General features: G+C 44.1%; 1 protein-coding gene across 6 annotated transcripts in view; it reads right to left on the minus strand.

Moving 5' to 3' along the window:
* Window positions 1-752: 752 nt before the first annotated feature.
* LOC142572185 (adenylate cyclase type 5-like) overlaps window positions 753-23,380 on the minus strand; it is a 308,272-nt gene continuing 285,644 nt past the window's right edge. For 5 of the 6 annotated variants that reach the window (XM_075681117.1, XM_075681118.1, XM_075681116.1 and 2 more), the window contains 6 exons: window positions 21,425-21,579; window positions 15,601-15,844; window positions 14,882-15,028; window positions 12,314-12,518; window positions 8,441-8,565; window positions 753-998 (listed from right to left, as the gene is read on the minus strand). In XM_075681117.1, the coding sequence (XP_075537232.1) occupies window positions 846-998; window positions 8,441-8,565; window positions 12,314-12,518; window positions 14,882-15,028; window positions 15,601-15,844; window positions 21,425-21,579 (1,029 nt within the window). In that variant the 3' untranslated portion in view covers window positions 753-845. Of the gene's footprint in view, window positions 999-8,440; window positions 8,566-12,313; window positions 12,519-14,881; window positions 15,029-15,522; window positions 15,845-21,424; window positions 21,580-23,380 lie in introns of those variants that run through there. The other variant, XM_075681122.1, reaches the window with a different exon arrangement.

The raw sequence follows: 23,380 nt of genomic DNA on the forward strand, positions 1-23,380 counted from the left end.
TACAGCAAAGCTACTAGCTTGCTTTTTAACAGCCCAGTTTTTCCTTACTGAGATGAAGAGACTTGGAGCTTTGTATGTTAAAGCTTTGAAATGTTCATGAAACTTTGTGCCTCTGCCACTTTAATGCAACGTTCAGCAGTGCAGAATTAATATTCCCCCCTTGACATACCCAGGTTGCCAAGAAGCAGAAACAAAAACATTCTTCACAACTGCTGGAGACCTCAAAATTAATATACACAATTCAAACAGCCATAAGTCCCAATGCAACTTCTAAAGTGACTTCAGAAGAATTACAGACGGTTTACAAATAACACACTTTTAAGCATCCTCTTCTTGCATGCACACTTCACTGTCCTCGAATTCTCTTACACAGTTGACACACACAGATCACTGTACATTGGTCCTCTCAACAACAAGGAAACCACCACAGAACTGAAATAAAACCCAAGCACTAACACATTCTTGAAGAAACAGTGCAATTTAACCAACACAAAACTACTCATGAAGAATGTCTTATGCACAGTGGCCTAAGCCCGTGACATCGGAACAAATGGGTGTGGGCTGACACCTAAAGAGACAAGGCATATATTACACATAGTGGAATGTAAACATTAGCAGAATGTCGCGACACCCTAAAACAAGAGCACATAGCAACTCTGGGGTTTCTCTAGTAATGTCTATCATTGCAACAGGGTGAAAGCTCAGACACGTGGGCTTGCCTGGAGCTTTTGTGTGTGGCGTTTGCAACAATGGTAATTAAAAACAACTCATATTTATGCACGTACGTATGCACGCGGGGCAGCTGGCCCCGCATCAAGCAAGGTCTTTGGAGTGAAAGTGGTGTGTTACAGCTGGTTGTTGCCGGAGTCGGCCACTGGCTTCCGTCTGCCCGTCAGGAAATAAGTGAGCATGTCCCCTTTGCCCTTCACGGTGATGTAACCCCGGCATTCCAGTGGGTAGCCCAGGGGTTCCAGTATGCTGTAAACTTCCTGGGTCACCTGCGCGCAACACAAGTTATTTATTTTTATTTATTTATCACCATACCCTCAGCAACAAGAAGGCATTAACTCTTTCCCTACTATGGGGAAAATGGGCGTTTTTTGTAGATTACACCAGATTTTCTTAAAAGAACTACTGCCCTCAATATTTTATGTAATGCACAAACAAAAAGCAGAATGAATGCGCTTTTCATGCATAAAAGTTTTATTGACGAGCTGTATGCCATAAAAAAAGATATTAATTGCCAGAACCATGATTATGGGATAAAATTGCACAACGTTCCCAAAGACATGCTTGTATCTACTAAGAAAAATATGTAACAAAAATAATAAAGCATACAAAATGTATTGCCATCTAATGGCCACTATATCTGAAAAAAATCACCATATGTACATAAATCAAAGTTTTGCATTGAACAGATATTATATCACAAAAATTTAACTGCAAGCAGTACACTTGGGCATGCCAGAGTGTGGCTGCCAATGTTCCAGGCTAGTTTGCATCGCCGTCGACTTCAGAGCCAAAGTCCAATCAAAAGGCAGCATCCTAAGACAAGCTGCTGCTCGATCCATCGATAAAATCAGCCGCAGACACGGCAGAATCACGACATCTACAATCTTTCGAAGAGCGCACGCTGCTCCCGGAGGCGGCCATTCTTGCTTTCTACTTAAGACAATCATGAAACTTCAGAGCACGTTCAAAAATTACTGCCTGACATGAAAAAATCGAACTGCTTAGAAAACAAAATATAGTTCTCCTTCTTCCCGTCCAATAGCACAGCATCTCCGTGAGTGGCACATATGGTATCGAAAGCAGCGTTTCAAACCGTTTTTAGCATAGTTAGCCCAATGAGCCCGGTGCACAACTTGAAATTATTGGAGATGTACAGGTAGCACACGGACATCAAAAGCAAATACCATCAATACTGAAATGAAAAAAAAAAACCCATGCTATCCCACATCAAATAAGAAACATCAAATACTGGATTCGAAGAAGAAAAAGACTATCGCATAACATTAAATAACAAGCATCAAATACTGGATTTGAGAAATAAAAACGTATGTATTGCAACAAAGTAATTAACAAGCACTAAATGCAGTCAGACCTTGATGTAATGAAGTTGTACTTGCAGCAGAAGACTTCATTAAATTGAGAATTTTGCTAATTCGAGGTTTTAAAGTTTCAGCATTAAAAACAACTTCACAAATTTCCAGAGCATTCCGGATGGATAGTATCTCATTAGTATGCACTTATAAACAAATTGCAAGAAGGTCGGGCCAAAATAGCCCAGTTATGAGCGCCAGTGCGTATCCTACCGTCCTACAAGCGTCCTACCGGTTCTTTCGTCTTTCTTCTCTCAATTTTTCCTATTCCTCTTAAAGCGCTGGAAATACATGACATGCATGAATTGAGATTACGTCAGTGCCAACGCTAGACACGCGTGAACAACAAAATGTTCATGGAGGCACCAACCATTTCACCTCGCTCTTAGCACTTGCCATGGAGAGATTGCATGTGGCCCATGCTTGCAAGCACACGTTAGGAGGAGAAGGCAGATAGGTGTGCATTCCTGTGCCCCCCTCACACCGTGCATGCTTGATCACGTTATCGCACTGCATTCACTCCCCCCACATCCCTCTAGTGCAGAAGGAATCATCAGCTCTCATGTTTCTCTGTGCGCTGCAAGCTGCCACGCACTCCGTGGCCTCCACAAGTTGCTTATAAACGCGACAAATGGTGCAGTAGTGTTTCCAGCCTACTGTGTCCCAGTACACATGCTCTGACGGTAGTTTTACCGCTCAAACTTTTCACGCAGAAGGTCGCCCAAAATACCACTTATGCCTCGGTTAACATTTTTTTATTGTTTTTTGCTAGATTTACTTAGCCATAAAGGCTCCAAGCAGATACGTGAAATGGTAGAAAACTTCATTAAATCGAAACCATTTCAGGAAGTTACTTCATTAAATCGTGAAAAAAAATAAACGGTTTTCGATGCAACTTAAGATTTGGAAATTAAGATAGTTTGTTACAGTGCAAATTTCATCACATCAAAGTTCCTTATATCAAGGTTTGATTGTACAGCATTCCATAACAAAAAAGCATATCTTATATAAGAATAAATAACAAGCATCAAATACTGCTTTCGAGAAAAAACGCACATATTAAAATAATAAGCATCAAATAAAGGATTTGAAAAAAAAGAAAGGAAAATGCATCACTATATTTACAAGTATTATATACAGTCGCCGACCAATAAATTGGACACCGATAATCCGGACATGCTCGGTAATTCGGACAGCTTCGCAGAACCACCAATGGCACAATAGACTTAATATGTAAATACGATCAATATTTTGGACAGCCGCCAGCTCTACATTTGATCATCCGGACTCTGTCCGTGGCTGTAGTGTACGCCAACTCTGCTGCCATTATCTCCTGTGGCAACCTCGACGAGACATGAAGTATGGCCTCAGAAATAACATGCCAGACGGTAATCTCTGAGGCCTTGCCTTGGTCACCGCTCTACACCTCTGCGATTTAACTGCAACTGCCAATCTTGGAGGCTGCCTGAATTGCAAGGTCGCATCAACATCGTGATCATCACATCTTTTTCCAGCACCCCCGTGCATGGCCCGCTTTCACCATTTTGGTCGTTGAGTTTGCCTTGCGGACAGTGTTTTGCCATGCTATGCCTGATTGTCGAGTTTGCATTCCAGACAGCGCTCCACTAGCTCTAAGAAGTCTTTCTCATGAAGTTATAGATAGGCCGTGTTAAATGGCACCCACGGTGCCCTTGCAGTCCGAAAGAGCCTGACTTCGCAACTGAAGAGGCTGAACCGCAGCCTACCACAACGAGCTCAAATGTGGAGATCATTGATGACCTGCTAGGCTGCCGTATGCCGATTCCTACCGCTGTTAGATGTGAAGACTCTGCAGACGTCGACAACGCGGTTTCATCGCGTGCCGAACTGAATGGTGATGAAATAATTGAGCCAAATTTGCCCACCACCAAACAGCGACTCTGACTCGGATAATGATGATGTGCCGTGTGCTCCGGAGCCTTCCACAGGCGGATGTGACTCAAGCCTTTGCAGTCCTTGCATCGGCGTACAGCGAAATTCAAAAAGCTGACAGAAATAGAGGCGGACTTGGTTGCACATAAGCAGAAGTGCTTGCAGCAATGCATCGACCACTTGTTCCGTGGACAGGGGCCTTAAAACATAAATAAATTGAATTTTTCAGGGTACATTCGTTTTTTCAGACATTCGATAGTTCGGGCTTATTTACGCTCCCTGTGAAGTCCGAATTATCGGTCGTCGACTCTATTTGATTCGAAGTAAAAGAAATCACAGCAGGGAGTAAAAGTCATCATTAGAATAAGTGGTGGCAACATTGTCCATTAAGTGATTACATTCAAAAATAAAATAAAGATTATATAAAATCAAACTCACAAGTACTACAGTAAACTCTCGTTACAACGGAGCCTGACAATCCGACAAAAATGTCCGTAATATCCAAAACGGCTTACTTCCGAAACATTGGTTGTGATATCTAACAATGTTATTGCAAAGAGTGACTAATGAATGTCCAAAGTAAAAAAAAAAAAAAAACAAAGAAAAGAAGTCGCAGTTTGGCATGAAAGGCGAAGCATCGATTGCGATAGCAAATTAGTAGACAGCTATGCGAACTAAGGATAGTAGTTTTATCTCGCTCGATGACCACGAAAAGTCGCTGTCAAAACATTGGAGCAAGGAAGTGCGGCAGCAGCAGTGAGTGAATTGAGCTTTGTGCTGTCTCTCGCTTCACTGCGAGCTGAATGTCGAAAGCACAGTGCATACGAAGCTGCCAGCACTGGGCGTACTCTGTCCACATCACAAATCGCTTTCAAGATACGGCAGCCGTGCAGCCGTGCCGTAAGCAGCCGCTACAGTCCAACCCCCCCCCTCTCCCTTGCCTCCCCAGGTGCCTTGCGTGCAAAAAAAGATGGTGCGTTTCCGCCCTGCCTTCCTCTCTCGCGCATAATATTGAGCTGCGATTGTCGGCTGACCCTTGCAAGTCAGTTGCCAGCGCGTGTCGACAAGGCAAAAGTACGTTTTATACGGCTGATTCTGAAAAAAATTGCCGCTAATTTTGCCCACTGTAGCCGATAGTATATTCTAGCATGGTCCGTTAAAAGCGAACTCCGTTGAATTAATAAAAAAGGTGGAGCAAACTAAGGTTGAAATATGGTTCAGTATATCCGAAAGTCTGTTGTACGCAGGTCCATTGTAATGAGTGTAGACTGTAGTACAGTCAAGCCTTCATAGGGTAAACACGGATATAATTAATTATCAAATACAGTAAAACCTCGTTAATTCGAACTGGTTTACCTCGAAATCCCGGATAATTTGAAGGTTTTCTGCGGTCCCATATTTTCCAATGTAAATTTGACCGGATAATTCGAACCGGCGGCCTAGGCCAACCTAGTTAATTCGAAGATTTGGGGTGCTATGCAGCAATTCCCGATCCCCATTTCACTGCAAACCTGATGAAACGACGGCCATTCAGAGCCGCGAGGCAACGCCACATAGCAATCATAATTATTTATAGATGAAGCGCCCGACGCGCAGTACTCAGAGCAGAAAAATCAGTCCAGGGTATCTTCACCGCACCGCCGAAACATGTGCCTGCAGAGGAGAAGACGTGCTTCACTGAAACGCAGCGGCCATGCCGGTTTTCGTCACGTGCTCTCGTCCCCCACTTCACACGCTTCTCGCAGTTGTAGCGGTCGCAGCGTCAGCATATGTTCCGTGACGCTGCCACTGGCTGCCGTTCACCCATTCTCTCTCCGTGCCTGCAGCGACATGTGTGCGCACAACGCTGGTCCGCGTCATTTCTTTGTGTACAGTGGTTAGGGGTGTTGCAGCTACTGTGGTGTTTTTTTTTTCTGAACTGTGCGGAAGTGCAAGTGAGCGAAGATGCCAAAGTATAAGATTTTTAAGCTGCAACAGAAATTCTGCTTGATCCAAGAAGTGGGTAAGAACACGTGTTCGAAGACTGAGTTGGCTGAAAGGCACAGCGTGCCCCCTCTCGAAGTTTTCCACAATGTACTATTGAAGAACAAGTTGAAGGTACTGGAGGCCTACAGCAAGACCTATTCTTCGAAGCAGTCGCGAGTACGAGCTCCCACGCATCAAGATGTGCAATCAGCTTTACTTTGCTGGCTACGGAAAGCAAACGCAGCCCACCTTCCCGTCAATGGAACAATACTGAGGGAAAAGGCCAACAACTTGGCTCTACAACTTGGGCACGAAGAGTTCAAGTGTAGCAATGGATGGTTCAGATATTTTAAAGATCACAATAATTTCACCTTCATAGCCGTCTGTGGCAAGAGCGGCAGCGCAAATGAGAGCGTCGTCAACGACTGGAAGAATTGCATGTTGGCTCCGTTGCTTAGTGAGTACGGTGCAGACGATGTGTACAACCTTGACGAGGCAGCCCTTTCTACAAGATGCCGCCCACAAAAACATCTGCAGCGAAAGACACCGTGACCAAGGGTCGAAAGCAGGGCAAGGAAAGAATTATTATTCTGTTCGGCGCGAACAGGTGCGGTAAACACAAGCTGCCGCTACTCGTAGTTGGAAAGAGTGGGAAGCCTTGCTGCTTTAAAGATGCATGGCTGCCGCCAAGGGATGAGCTTATCTACCGGCACAACAAGAAAGCCTGGGTCACAGGCGCAATATTTGAAGATATCAGGGAAGTTATCGCTCTCAGGGAAATTATCAGATCGCTGAACGTTATCCGCAGTTTTGTCGAGTGCCACGGTGGAAATTCTCAAATGCGGCACATACCGTATTTACACGATTGTAAGTCGACCCCTTTTTTTAAATTTGAAAGTCTGAAGTTGGGGGGTCGACTTACAATCGAAACCGAAACATGGCCCCGCCAAAAAAAGCGATACCAACTGGAGCTACAACGTAGTTACAATTTTATGTTTGCTCTATGGCCCTACCCGTATCTTTTCGCTATCCCGTGTGTTTGTTCGCTTTTCGGAAGGGTTTTTTAACATTTTTGAGAGTCTTACAGTGCATGCAACACTCATGGGGGAGTGGCGATAGTTGATGGAAGCGCCGCTGTTCTCATTTGCGGCGGCACCCTCAGAACGGCGGCGCTTGCGGGGAGTATCGGTAGTTCATGGAAGAGCAGACACCGCTCGCAAGTTTCTCTTTCTCGGTTTAAAGGCATTGGTATTGGTTTCACGCGTTCCACTTGACTGCCGGCTACGTGCTACTTCTATGCTTCCCCAGTCGTCATGAGTGCTCCAGGCCCACTAATCGTTCGGCATTCGTCCACAGCAGCGTTCAAGAGGGCTGCCATCCTTTACGCCGAAGAAACAAATCACTGCGCAGAGGGCCGCAATTTCGATGTTTCTAAACGGGTGGTGCGAGAGTGGCGACTGCAGCGAAGCGAAATTTTCACCTGTGTGACGGCAAGTGAGAAATTTCCCACGTGCCAAAGTATGGACGCTTTCCGGAGCTGTAGGCTAAGCTTGCGGCGTACGTCGCTGAAATGCGTGATCGGTCCCTGCCAGTGAAGTGCGACGTGATCATGAAATAAGCCCGGACCTCCGCCTTAATTTTAAGGTTCTGCTCCGCCGTGAGTACAACGAGTGGATGGCGGCAGAAGACTGCGAAATTACGCCAACCGGACCTGTCAAAAGAGCCTCCCTGATGGCTGCGTGTGGTTGGGTGCATTTGGCGTGGGCTGCTGTTCTGCAAGATGTCCTGGTGCGGTCGTTTGCCAAATTTGAAATTTCGCTGGACCACGACGCGCTGTGGGACCGCAGCAACGATGACGATGGCAGCACTAGTGAAGACGAGTAGTCCAGTGACCATGTCAGCTACTAATAAATTTTCGCTATCGAATGCGCCCTCGGGTATGCTCTTTTATCTTTTTTTTTTTCCGGTCAAGCGATATGGGGGGGTCGACTTACATTCGAGTCGACTTACAATCGTGTAAATACGGTAGTTGGCCAACTAGAGAACATCACCTTTCGAGCCTCGAAGTACAGGATGCGGCAAACCAGCACCTCTGATTACTTTAAGTAGTCCAAAGATCGCCGAACAAAGGTAGCGCATTCCTGCAGCGAAATTTTTTGCATGGGTTGCATTCTTTTGTGTGTTTGGTTAATTCGAAAACCAGCTTAATTTGAAGATTTTTTGCGGTCTCGATGACTTCGAATTAACGAGGTCTTACTGTAAATATGGTACATTTGTAGCACTCCGGTGAATGTGATACTATGTCGCTGATTGTCTACTACACTAGTGAGCAACCACAAGAATGTGTGCTTTTCCAACTCATCACTGAGTTCACAGCAACCTGGCATGGTGCCCACAAATATATACGTAAAACCGACACCCCAAAGTTGCTCTGAAATATAGAATGATGGAAGTTTCCCTACCTGAATTTTTTCCACTTCACCCGTAGAATCCATCCTGCTTGCAACATTGACAGCATTTCCCCAGATGTCATAATGTGGCTTCTTTGCACCAATAACACCAGCAACAACAGGTCCCACATTCAGGCCTGCAGTAACCATTAAAAATGTGCATTTAGATGACATGTGAGGAATGCGACACGACAGCAGCCTTCAAACAACTGAAAATGAGCATGATCCAGTGTACATTTGTTAACTATGAGACTGGTTGCCATAGTATAATATATGGTTAAATTAACAGCACATTGAGCTTAAATTCCTTATGCTGTCGACCACAAACACTGGAACTTGTGTAGTAATGATCTGCAAACTCATGGAAAGCAATTAGTTGGCAAATACACAGCTTATACTGACAAAGATGGCAGTTAGTGCATGTCGGTAAGCCATAACTAAAAGTAAGGAAGCATGAACTAGACATGGATAGGTGTGTAAGTGACTTTTTCCTGTCAATGTCCAGTCCATATTTCTTTATTGTTACTTAAGTTTATACTCCCACATAAGCCTGTTCTTATTGCCTTACTCAACTCTTCCCCCTTACCACAGCATGAATGAGCACATGGAAACAGCCGCACAGACTTGCGTGAATAAGCCCCTACTCCAGCAACATCTCTGCAGCTATAAATCCAAATGCGCAGAAAAACTAGGAATATATATGCATGTAGGCTGGCTATCACAGGTACAAGTTGTCCTTGTAAAAATGCACCCCTCGGCACAGCCCATCAATCATTTCACCTGCGTGAACTGCAGCTCATCCATTTTTCTCGCAGCATGAGCAACAAGCATCCAACAGGGATACAAAGTCAGTTGAGCAAAATGAACAGCTGAGTCATGTACACTGCGCTTTACTAAGCGTTCCGTATATAGTACAATGAATTCACTATGCTACGACTCCGATCCTGACAATGACTGTCACGTCAACACAGAGTAGCATATGGCTGTGACTCAATGGCTATGGCAGCTGAGCATGAAGTTGTTATAGGTACTGTTCTTGGCTAAGGTGGTCATAATGAGACAGAGGGGCAAGGCAAAATTTATCACATACCGAGATTTTTTTTGAAAGCGCAAATGGTGAAAACTATACACAAAGCCCCCAGTTATGGCGCATTCACAAACCAGCTGTGGGGGGGTCACAGCATTAACATCAACCAAATGGCCTGAATATAAACTCTCAACGTGCCCATTAGATTGTCATGAAAGGTGCTGGTGGACTAGTTAATATAACCTGAGGTCATAGCGCTGGATTCACATGCACAAGACAACAGGATGTGCACTCTTTCTTGTTCATGTGAATCCAGCGCTATGACCTCGATTAATGCAACAAACCAACTAGCCCAACAATCTGCACTCCTATATTTATATCAATACAAATATTAATTAAATTCTGGAGTTTTATGTGCTAAAACTAGAACCTGATTAGTATGCAAGCCGTAATGGGGGGACTCTGCATTAATTCTCACCATCTGAGGTTCTTTAACTAAATGTAGTTGCCGCGGTCAGGATCGAACATGTGGCCTTGAGCTCAGCAGCGTAACACCGTAGCCATTGGGCTATTGCACCGAATGTTGTCAATAACACTGATGTGATTAATGACACCCCAGATTGTACCACATTAGAATTTCGCATGCTATGTTTGTGACCAACAGTGTCTGATCAAAGAATGTTGCCCAAGCCAACATTTTGATGAAGATACTTGCTTATGTCAGGGCATGGTTAGTATGACAAACATGCAATGTTTGTTGCGCTAAACCCACCGCCTACTTCCCAACACCGATTGACCATTACTGTTTGGTTTCTGCAAGTGCACTAAACACATCATGCTATGTCCTTGCTTAATAAGTGTCACAGTTCCCTTGTCATGCCAGTTCTCACTGCACAGTTTGTGTGAATACAGTACAAACTCATTAATTTGTATCCCCCAGAACTAGAAAAACAAGTTGTATAATTATATGAATATATAATGAAGCCTACTGAGAAAACATCGGGGCAGAGTTCAGCCCTGCTATTAGTAATACAAAAGCACACATTCAATAGTACCATTGATGCTATCCGCCAATAACCATCGCCACTTTAGACAGGGACACAAAATGTGACACAAGAACCGAGCGCTAATTGTTGGGTCCTGTTTATGTTAGTAAGGACATGAAGTGCAAGCACTACCTAGCTGATGCAGCTAATAGTGCAGACAGCTCATGAATTTTGTGTAATCTGTGAGTATAAGTCTTAAAATCTGGCCACTACATGTAAATCCTAGTTATTTATGTCTTTCCTCAAGCCGTTTTCATATGCTATGATTCTGTAATGTAAGATTCTCCTTACTAAACTGGGGCCCTATAACGTAAAACTATTCCAATATGTTTTTTATTCTAATCTCCTGACGTCAAATTTGCGTAACCGCCGACGCAAGCAACGGGCAGTCACTCGCAGGGTTTTCTGAACAGACCAATCAAACGCTCTCCTCGTTCATAGGAAGTCAGTTTTGTTACTGAAGAGCTGCTTACGCAGCTGCCGGATTGCATTTTTTATACAGTAAGCTTCATACAGAAATCTATGAAGCTTACTGTATAAAAATGCAATCTGGCAGCTGCGTAAGCAGCTCTTCAGTATTAATGAGTGATAAAGAGTTCAATTATTTACATGCAAATTCGTGCCACTCACGCCCGGATGCCAATGTCGAGTGACGGTTGTCCGACGATTATCAAGTGTGATTATGATACATGTATAAATGTGGGCTTTCCCAGAGTAAATCTCAGTTGAAGTTCCGCGCCTGTCATGTGTGTTTCCTTCTTCATCCGTTGTCGTTTGCGCGGTTACATGAGGCATTCCAATGCTAAAACAAATCCTCAGCAAAGCGTTCCAGGAAAGCAGAACGAGGTCGTAAATGTGCCGAAATTGATCGAAAACGTTACACGGCCACACAAAAAGTTTTATTACACGCATATAAACCCATGCACTCTGACAGGTGCAAGTAGCCAGTGCCTGAGCGATCTGCGGCAGCCATCTTTTATTCTTTTCGGAACGGGGCAACCTGCGGCTATTCAGAAGAAAATTCAGTTTTGTTCAACATATTAATGCATATATATCGCAAGCACATCAATTTGACGCAGTGAGTTTTTGCGGTTTTGTGACGTTGCGTGAGAGGCAAGTGAAGTGGGCACAGCCTGAAAACTTTTGACCAATAGCCGAGGGCTAATGGCGAAGAGGCCTCGAATCAGAAATAACTATTTTTCTTTTGTTCGGTCAAATCATGCATAATCTGTGTGTACATGTTATATCAGATGGGGAGCTATTGCAGTTTTCATGACGTCGCATGTAAGACAGGTGAAATTGGGGTGGTCCAAAGAAGTTTTAGACAAATCGTGGAGGGCTGATTGCAGAATTGGAATAGAAAAATTTAGAATAGCTTTACGTTTAGCGCCCCTGCTTTGGATCGTTTCAACAGCATCGAGATCTGGCAACATCATAATATTGCTGAACACGATATTGGAACACAATATTTGTGTGCTTTCCATCCTCTTATCAAGAACGCTGTGCAGAGCACACACAGTGCTCATCCCAATGTCAAATTAATTTACGTAAACAAAATCAGTTTAACATTTATATGCATCTCACGGCATGCATATCTATATGCAGGATGCCCATTTGCGCCCACCCTCCCCCATTACATTTATAATAATTATTTAAACTGTGGAATTAACAAGGCTTCACTATACAACTCATACCATGCACCATAGCGATTATCAGTGCACAAATACTTTGATCACTTCAGTTGTGGAAGCATGCAATGACCACAGTGACTGTGTGTGACATTAGCAGAGAACATGGAGGAAGTCCACAAACCTATCCTGATCTTGAAGTGGTTGAAGGAGTGCTCGTTGACATGGTGAAGTTGCTCCTGCATCCTGAGTGCATATTCCGCCATGGCCACCACGTGCACATTGTTTGCTATGTCCTCTTGCGTCATGGTGAGGCCTGAGGCTGCCATATACGTGTAGCCTGTCGTCTTGATTTTTTCTATGCACCTGAACTGTTCCTCTGACAGCAGCTGCAATACATTTGGAAACATTTTCTTCCATTGCATTTTCTTCCAACGCACAATAAAATGAGCATTCATCACCTGATTTTGAGTTTATTAAGAAATACAACATTAGGAACGCACAGAATTTTTGGGGCAACCTCATCAAACAACTGCCACTCAACTGTGGCACTCAGTAAAATGAAAAGAAATCACTGGACAAGTGAGACTCGTTGGCATATGTTGGAGAAAACACCTAGATGAGCGAGATTCCTCTTTGACACAGAGAAGGTTAATTTGAAATCACAAACATTTAGTGTCCTATTATCCTGACAATAATGTTGGTTACTAAACTTGTAGCATGTGCTTTACACTGTGACACTCGTCGCAGTCCCATTAGAAAACTTTTCAAGGCTCCTCAAATGATGTTTCCCCATCAGACAGACATTACCGCAAGAGCAGGTATATGTGCATCGAAATGAGAAAGATATGCTGCAATCATGGCTGCCCCATGTTGCATAATTACGCCTTCTTCAGCAATCTAAATCTTTTCAACTTATCCGCATAACCCCAACTGTATCTATCAATGTGCTCTGGGCTATCCTTTACGTGCTACTAGCTATGCTGCACAGCAGAGGCAGTCATGCAACACGCTTTACCACCAGATTTACACAACCCAAAAAATATCTGTAAGGGCCCCCTCACCAGGGTTTTTTTCCGTTTTAAAAGGACAAAACCAGTGTACACAATGCAGTTTGACAACTGTGTCTACAAAGTATTACATTGCTGTGTGCCACAGTAACAGCTGAAATTCCAAACCAAATGTGCACCCTTCTTCTCGAGAGAGCCCAGCTTCCAGGCAGAAAGTCAAGGCCAAATGGAGGACAAATATGCCTATATAATTTACATTGCTAAAATGCGACTCACCGTGACACGTGACTTCGAGAATTATTCAAGGCTACAGCAGTTATTTGACTGACCCGTTACTTCACTAGATGATTTAAAATTGAGAAATAATAAAAACGACAAACCGAATGTTTGAGAGTCCTTGTTTTACTCTGTACCATAGTGTGAGACATACTTATGTTTCATCTGCTTGTTACCACACAGTGCGGTCATCAACGCAAAGAACACAACTATCTCCAAATGTGCATATACTGAGGTATCTATTTTAACGTAAAGCTGAAACAGCCAGACAACAATGCAGGTTTTCTTGTGCAGAGCACATGAAATCATGCACAGCACAAAACAAGACAAACATAACAGCTCGCATGCACTATGCAGCAAAAACACAAGGGAGAAAAAAAAAAGAAAAAAGGCAGCACAGCCTATTACGTATTCATGACGTGATCCTCTGCTCTAGTATGGGAGAATGCAGGGAACACCTGTGGAGGCTAGACAGGGCAAGCGGGGAGAGTGTCAATGATGGCAGAAAAGCTCGTCTCTCAAAATCATGGGTTTGCAACATTTCAAATGTTTGTATTTCTGCAATTAATGGTCTAATTTGAACAATGAATGTGGCAGAACGCTCCTTAGAGGGCACATAACAATTTCCAACGTATAACCAAAATTTGCTAAGGGGCCTCGTGAGTGGCACTTTAACTTGTTTCCTACTGGCATGCCCATTGAGCATCATTAGTTTGCTAACGATGGTTTTGATGGCATGAGCAGCAGCGAGTCAGAGGGTGCCGCCTTTTCAGCGGAATTTAATTCGGAGAGCAATGACAGTGGGTGCACTGCAAGTTTGGGTTTTTGCACCCTCTCAAGCCATCCAGCACCAGACAGCTAATATGCATACCGGAATTTCAATTAATGCAGTGTCAGTAAAGCTCAGCAAAATATGACAGTTTATGTAAGACTTGCAACATTCCCCCATGCTTTACATTAAGGAACTGCTTTGCCACATGGTACGCCCAACTATGGGGCTTCTAGATATTGTTTTTTTTTTTGTCCCGGGTGCACTGTTAAAGACAAAATCTAGTTCTTCACAGATAGTGCCAGTGGACAGCAAGATATTTTGTACAGTTCACTATTTTATAGCATTCTTTTGTTTTTAGGTACAAGCATCTATTAACAAGCTTTCTTAAATTTTGCCCTACGATGCTGTTTTTAGCAATTAAAGTTTTATATTACTGCATAGAATTCGTTAATAAAGCTTCTATGCATGGAAAGCCCATTTATTCTGTTTTCGTTTCGTTCACTGCATAAAATATTGAGTGTAATAGTTCCTTCAGAAAAAAAACAAATCTGTGACCTACAAAGAGCCCCCATTTTCCTCATGGTAGAGAAAGAGTTAAGCTTGAAAATCTAGTGCACATTCAAAAAGAAAATGAAAAAGCACAGTACTCCTGAAGGAAAAATAATTTTAGGCAAATAAATTTTTCATTGCTTACCTCATCAAAGTCGGCAATGATTTCATTTAGCAAGCGTAGGCATTCCACACCTTCATTGTTGGCTTCTAATTCCATATAGAATTCACTGAAGTTTGGAATGGATGCAAACATGATGCCAACACTGTCACGCTGCTCGTGATATAGGTCCTGGAACCAGTAAGTTAAACAGCAGCAACTGTAAGTCTACTCCTGCTGTTATGTGGGACTTCCTTAGTATCAACAGTTGTTAACAAGATAATAGTGTCAAAAACAGTGTGAACAAGTGTCAACAAGATTACAAGGGGTTCAAACATAAAAATCATCAGTAGCAAACAATGTCAAGTCAGCAACATGAGGACACAGTGATTAATAAAAGTAGCATTCCAGTGCAGTTACAATGTGATCAGCTTCAGAAACACTATGTGGTGAAGAATTCCACTGCTTGACAGATTGCAGGAAAAAACTGCACTACATAAAATCTCATGAATAAATCTAAAACAAACTTGACTACTCAGAAATACCAGGAATACCAGAAATACGTTAACCTCTTCTCCCTTTCTCCGCATTAGAATATGCATGCTAGGCGTTGCTTTTGACAATCTCGTGATCAGAAAAACAAATTGCATAAAGTGTTTGCAGAATGTAACTACCTGTTAACATACATTTGTAAACGAGGTGACAGCTTTAGCCACTCAAACATATCACGCAAAGCACTCACAAAAGCAGCCATAAAGGCATACCTCGTGCCTGTGATCAGATGAGAGGAAGTACTCGGCGACATGTGCAGGCAAGATATTTCCCAGTAACTTTCGATTGTACGCCTGCAGGTCTTCCATGTCTTCCTTCTCTTCCATCGCTTGAAGCTTCCACAAAAAGTCAAGGCGAGATGTGGCCTCGGTTTGGAAGCCATGTATCACCAGGACTGCTATGTAGAGGCACAGCACCAGCACCACCACAGTCTTCAGGTAAAGCACATTAGTGGCGCTAGGAGAAAAAGAAAAAAAAAAGTTTCCACGTAATATTAACGACGGAGCTGTTGTGTCCTTCAATAGCGGAGCGGCCGGTGGCAAGAGAGAAATTACGCAAGTACTAAATAACGTGTCATTATTTAGCATGCGAAAATAAACACAAGATCGGCAAACAGAGGCCGCAGGAGAGCACCTGAGATTATAATAAAGCAGGCAGGGCAGGATCTCCAGGTCACCCAAGGGGCAGCAGGGGCCCTAAAGCTTGAAGGGCGGTCCGTGCCTGGGGCCGCCGAGACCGGAGCGTGTCGAGGGAAGTTCTGTTCGCAAACAGCTAACAGCCGATCTCATACAGCCCCGAAACGGGGAGACCTTGACAAGCCCCCAACTCGCGGACCAATCCAGATTCGAACTTTGTTGTCCCCGTTAGTGACCTATAATAATTTGCGATTTTAACAACTCTCTCTGAAAGTAGGTTGGCGAACGAGTACGGAACCTGTATTTCCGCTAACGGACAGCAGCGCCCAAACATGAATCGTTAATGGCGCAGGATCAAAATATTTCAATGTAGAAGGCAGAACAATGATACATACCGTTATTTACCGCCCAATGCGCTTTTGATAACTGCGCTGTGCATGCGCGGGAAGTTGGTCGTGTTGGCTTATAACATAACCAAAATTCATTTGGCGCTACGATAAGTGCTAGTTAAAGTGTACTAGAATACGCTAGTTCTAGTAGAGTATGCTCTAGTTCTAGGCACCGGCTTAAGTTAGAGTGTACTACAATAGTTGAAATCAACCAACAACATTCGCCGCCAACCGCCAATATTCACTATTACAAACCAAGGCTTGACTTGGACTGACTTCGGTTGGCACACCAAAGCGGGTTCTAGCGCGTTAGCTTGGTGGCTTGGTTTCAGTTTTTCCTTTCTCGTTTGGAATGAAGAAATACACTCTATATAAAAACAGTTGCATCTTCTAGGGTGTATATTTGCCACACAACGATAATCGTCATCTGTCTTGCTTGCGTTTCCTTTCTTGAAAACGCTGCGCTCGCTACTTTCCTCTTGAGGAAAGTAGCGATCGAGCGCTGATAACGGGTACGCCGTTCGTGACTTGGAAGTACCGGGCTCGCAGCGTTAAAGAAAGGAAATGCGGGCAAGACAGATGACGATTTGGAAAAGGGTGTATGTTTACTTAAGTGTGTATAATCGTCATCTGTCTTGCCCGCAATTCCTTTCTTTAACGCGGCGAGCCCGGCACGTCCAAGTCATGAACGGCGTCCCCGTTATCAGCATGACAGAGCATTCTCGACAGGAAAGTAGCGAGCGCAGCATTTTTATGGAAGAAAACGCAAGCAAGACAGATGACGATTATAGTTGTGTGGCAAATATATAGCCCAAAGGGTTCAACTGTTTTTAGAGTGTAAGGGGCCCGACTAAGGGAGTACATAATTGGGGCCTTGTAACGAGACGCAAAGATTATTATCAGAAGTAGTATCCAGATCTGCACGGGCTACCCCTTCCCTGTGATTTAATGTTAACGTACCTCCATCAGCCGAAACATCATTTGTGCAATTTTATGGAGCAGACAAGATGAGCGCGCAAACTGTGGCAACACATCGGGCCGTTCTTTATTCATTTTACGGACCGCATTCGGACGGACGCACTCATTGGCCCTCTTTGGCGGCGGTAGCGCGGCGCACGTTCTTACCACGTAGCGCGCTGAACCATGGCTGAACCTAGGAGGATATTTTTAAAAAAAGGTTGCTGAAGTGGAAGCCGCCTGTACCTACCCACAGAGGACTGTGAAGCCGTAGTGGCCATCGTGTGGTCCACAGGAAACCGGCCGCGTTGCATATCGAGCGCTTTCGTCGCCGTTTTTACAGCGAGGCTGTATATAGCTACCCTCCAGCGGTGGTCGATGTCCATCCGTCTACGCGTCATGTCGACGCGAAAAAAACTTCGTCTCTAGTTTCTCGCGAATGCTCTGTAGCTCTCAATCTAATATAGGTATCTCGGACAAAACATACTGAAATTGGCCGCTAAGGCGACTCTATCACTACGCCGAGTTTCATTTACTTGTCACAATTATTTCACAGCGAAGTTGTAAACTTTGCACAATTCCCGTATGCTGCCAGTACATGGCCGTCTAAGGAGGGAGTATGGTTACAGAAAACGGCTGGAACTCTTGCTTTATCAAAATTATCCCGAAACAAATTATATGACAATTAGCCGCTAAAATGACCCTAACATTACGACGAGTTTCATCTACTTTTCACAATTACGTAGTTCACTGTGAAGTTGTAAGTATTGCGGAATTCCCATCTGCTGTCAATACACGAGCTTCTACGTGAGGGAAACGGACAGCCCCAATGTTTGTAATAATAATAATAATAATAATAATAATAATAATAATAATAATAATAATAATAATAATAATAATAATAATAATAATAATACCTATATACATAGATGCGTCACATTGATTATGGATGATTAGAACGAACGAAAGAAAAATAATAATTTCTCCTTAGACGCCTTTTTCCCGATTAGCGAAAAAGGCGTCGTTTGACCAATCGCTATTGGCCAAACGTTTTCGGGCTGCGCCCACTTTACCTGTCTGTCAAGCGACGTTACAAAACCGCAAAAGCTCACCACGTCAAAGCGACGTGAACGCGTTGAAGACACATTAATATGCCGAACAAAAATGAAAGTCTTCTGCATAACCGTAGTCGTTCTGAAAGGAATAGAAGATGGCTGCCCGCCGATCGCCGTGCGCACTGGCTACTTGGAGCTGACGGGGAGCCATGGATTTATTTGCGTATAATAAAAACACTTTGCGTGGCAGTATAACGTTATCGAGACCTTTCGACACGCATACAACATCGCTCCGCCAGCTCTACCTTGCTGAGGATCCATTTTAGCGGCATTTTTAACCTTCCGTTGCATGCAGCCGCAATTTTCGACCAGACACCGCGTGCTAAGCAAAGGGAACAGGACCAATCGCAGACGTCGGCACCACCCTCCTCATCCGGTTATCTAATTTCGCTGTGCTGGCTCGGCCCCGTTGGAACTCTCTCCACTTGAGCGTGCTCCTCGCCTATGCTCAGCCAATTAGGCAAGAAATACTGCTCAATGTAGGCAATGCTATTCGCTTTGAAAGCAAAAGAAAGTGACATTCAATAAACGAGAAGCGCGTTTGACTGGGCTTTCCAAACAGCGCGGAGGTTACCGCCCCATGCTTGCGTCGGTGGTTGCGTAAATTTGACGCCAGGAGATTGGCATGAAAACAGACTGTAATAGTTTTACGTTATAGGGCCCATGGCTTCATTCGAATCGTCAGCCTATGTACGCGCGCAAAGTTGTAGCGCATCCGACAATGCGCGGTTGCAATTACCCCGACATAAGAGAAGATTTTCTTTAAAATATCAAGCCTAGAACGCAACTGGCGTTATATCTTAAATTATGCTCCAAATGTAACACAACTTCTCTCTATCTCTCGTTCTCTATTTAAATCTATTTTCTCGTTCTATCTATCTATCGTTCTATAAATCTATCTCTCGTTCTCTATTTAAATCTATGGGACGGCCCGTTAGCACGATGCACGCACCCAATAAGTCGCGAATGCAGCTGCACCGGCGTGCGCACAACTCGTCCTTTGCTGCAGCGCATTTGACGCAGCCGAACAAATCCGTTGCTTCAAGAGAGAGAGAGAGAGAGAGATATGCATAGAAAGGCAGGGAGGTTAACCAGAGATAGTTCCGGTTGGCTATCCTGCACGGGGGGAAGGGTTAAGCTACGACGAATTCCCCCCCACCCTGCCCGCAGAACTGCTGGTTGCAGGACTGCTAATTAATGAGTCAACTTCAATACAGGCGCACCTTTGTGATAGCGTAAATGTATTGAAGGATTTGGCGAGAAAATGTAAACCCACAAAATGCGAATGACACACTTCTTAAAAACAAGAAGAAGAAGAAGAAGAAGAAGCAAAAAGCAGCTTGAGGTCGGTCATTTCTGATATTATATAGTCAGAACCGGTTCACGTTAATCGGCGTTTCTTGCGCAACAAAAGTCAGAAAGTGGCGTCAGGTCTTATTCTTTTTCCTCTCTTTCTTTCTCTTACAATACGCCGACTTGGCATCTTCGCCACGCGCGAACATCATCGAGCCCACTTGTCGACTATAAATGACGAATTATCCAACTTTTACAGGCGGGCGTGTGGCCCGATTCCAGCTCCATGATGTACGAGTCAATACAAGATGCGTATGCTATTGAGCATGCAGTTGCTCTTCCATCTATACGTATGTATACAGTCGGCGCGAGATAGGTCTTAAGGGCAACAGAGGCGAAAGCGAGCGCACCCCAGACCTGTCAACGAACGACTATCGATAAACGAGGTATAGGGATTCCCAGACGAAAATTAGGCCCGAGCCGGTAATGCGTGTGTAGGTCTATGTACAAAGATTCTTGTATATGACACACGTACAAAACAAAATGACACTGTGCTTTCGTCGCATTCGTCTCAACGTTGAGTTCACCAATAGTTTTCCATATAAACTACAGCAGCGCAGTATATACTTCATGTTCGAAGCGTGCTACGCATGCGAGGATTTGGACTGCGTTAGTAGTACTTTCTCTTTTTTCTTCTCTTTCTTTTCTTCTTCTTCTTCCTTTTTCTTTTTGCCGCACGGTTTTCCATATATATACAGTACGTTATGGTTAAACAAATGCGTGCAAGCTTTCTTTGAGAAGAAGCTGCATAACTTGCCTGTGGAACTTATCGTCCATAATTAACCTTTCGCAGCCTGTGGGCAGGTCCGTTCTTATCCCAGTGTCTCCAAACACCTTTTCTCTTGTGGACACAGTCACAGCAGACGGAGAGAATCCGCTGCAGACGCGGGGGCAGAGGACTATGGGAACCTCACAGGCCGAATCTTCATGTGCTGGGCCCCACGCCCAGCTTGCAGAAGCGTGGCAGTTTGGGCGAGTTGGTATGTCATAACTGTTTAAGGCTAGTAGCGCCCTACCCCTACCTGATTGATTACCCCTACCTCTTTCCTTTTTTGCTCGTCCTGAGCGGCGCTACTAGCCTTAAACAGCTTGCAGAATTGGCAAAGACGGCGCCAGCCCTGTCTCCGGACAGAGACTTCCTACTTCACAGCTTCAAGGGTTGTGTCAAAGAGTGTCTCAAGCGTACGTCACAACGCGTGCCTAAAAGTGAGCGTCATGCTCCGAGGTAGCTTTGGCACTGCACCAAACAGTGCAAAATGATACCAAGTATTGAAATCGGTCGTCTATACGCTTATGTTTCGTTCTATTTTTGTTATTCGGTGCGCGCGTCACACTTCCTTTCTTCTTTATTTTCTTTACTGCTTTCCCCTATTCCGCCTTGCCGAATTAAAGCATCTCAGGTGGATGCTAACCTCCACAATTTTCACTGAAGGCTCTAAAGGTATACTAAACCACACAAGTATGCTACATGCATAGTACAGCCATGCTACGCAGTAGTAAAGGCTCTAAATGCGCCCTACAAAGCCTCATACGTGCCCAGAACATGTATTGCATGGCTCCGATGGACGCGCATAAACGAGTTCATACCCAGGAACGAAGTTCCACAGGCTGTCGTCCCACGTGAAGCTCAGTGCGCAGAAAGGCAAGCTGAAGAGGAGCAGGAGCACCAGCTTCTCGACTGTCGTCAGCACGAGTACAGCTGCACAGGCTAGGAGCACCAGAGCCATACAGAGCATGAGGTACTGCAAAAAAGAAAAAAATAATAATAATTTGAAATGAGGCCAGAAGCTATCAAGGGCTTCCGAAACCTTCTTTTGAAAGATAGAAGGGTAAAAGGGTACGGTTAGCCAGGCTTGATTCGAGGCGTGATAACTACTTTTTACAGAAATTCATTAACATATTGGCGCACTGCATCTTAAAGCTGATTCATACAAGTCACCAACAGCTGCGGTCCTATCTCGTCCCTGTATTGCTAGGCGCAACAAAATGGATGCGCACGCATGGTCACTAATATCTTTAAGGAATTCAAACAACGACAGCGACCTAGCAACATCATCTCGGATACAATGTACCAACAAACACTATTCCGTTGCCTCTTTCACTCTAACGTTTCGACTCCGGATGACGTCGTCAATACGAAATAACGTACTTATTCAAATCTAGAACGACTTCCGAAATGCGGAGTAAGGAAAAACAAAGAAACAACAACAACAACAACAACAACAAAATGAATTCGACTGCGGAAAAATATGCAACACCGTCGAGATGTTTCAAATTCAGAAAGATCGCATTATCAGATCAGCCGAAATTCTTCCCATGCCGCCGCAACCCAGTGCAAAGTGAAGTAAACATTGTTATTATCGACCTCTGAAGTGTGGGAAACATTCAGGCGTGCTTTCCAATGACGAGATGATTTGCCTCGTCCCATAAAAGGCTGTTAGGTTCCGCCTGGGCTTCGACCTCTCGAGTGTAGGAAACATTCAAGCGGGCATATAATTTCCCTCTTCCCCGAAAAAGCGTCACCCCTGTACGCCCTGAGTAGACACAGAGGGGAGGAGAGGACCCAAAGGAGAAGACTCGAAGAGGAAGAGCTCGTCGACTTCACGACCTGACAAAGGCACTGACACTTCCACAAGCTCCCCAAGTTTTACAAGAAGACATCGACGACCAGAAGACTGCGAGGGGTTATTTAAGGCCGTCCTGGCCCCTCTGTTAGGCAGAACTGCTCGGACTCGGATAGAGTCACAACCATGTACCAATGAAATGAATACATTCTTTTCAACTTTTTTTTTTATCATCGCGATGCCAGTCTTCGTCGTCGTTTCCTGATTCTTGCGGTGAAGACCCACCTCACGCGGTCGAGATCGTATCAACATATCGAAGGCATGTCGAAGAAGACAGACGTCTCAACTTGTTCCAAGCGATGCCTCAAATACTCGCAACCTCCTTCGCCTGTTATGATCTCCGTCGTTACGGACATTCCCGCGGCTCTTGGCTTCCCGATAAGAACAGCAGCTCCGTGCTCATGTAGCATCTTTATTTGTTGCATTTAGAGTGCGGCATTCAAGTGCGCGACACCTTCTGTGTGAACATCTTCGTTTTGTGAACATTTATATTGTGTGAACTCATGTATTGCCTGTGAACATTTCGGTTTTGTGAGTATTTATGCTATTTGAACTCTTCTGTTGCGCGAACATTTATTTATATTGCTGTACTGAGACTTAGCACGTGAATGTTCGTTCATGTGTTTATTAGTCCAGTTTGGTGACTGTTGACAACTTTCCGAAGATGACTATCATGCAAGAGAAGAGTACCCGGCGCCACACATAGGCACCAACATCTCTTTAAAGACATTTAATAAATAAATAAATAAATAAATAAATAAATAAATAAATAAATAAATTCGAAAAAAAGAACAGCATCATCTTTTTAATCCTCGTGGCATCGATTCCTCTGCGGTCAGCAGTGTAGGGCGGTTGCGGCCAAACCGCACCCTGAAATCTAAACCAACCCCGGACTTTCGTACATTAATATATTATACAT

Source organism: Dermacentor variabilis, chromosome 2, assembly GCF_050947875.1.
Source record: "Dermacentor variabilis isolate Ectoservices chromosome 2, ASM5094787v1, whole genome shotgun sequence".
Taxonomy (NCBI): domain Eukaryota; kingdom Metazoa; phylum Arthropoda; class Arachnida; order Ixodida; family Ixodidae; genus Dermacentor; species Dermacentor variabilis.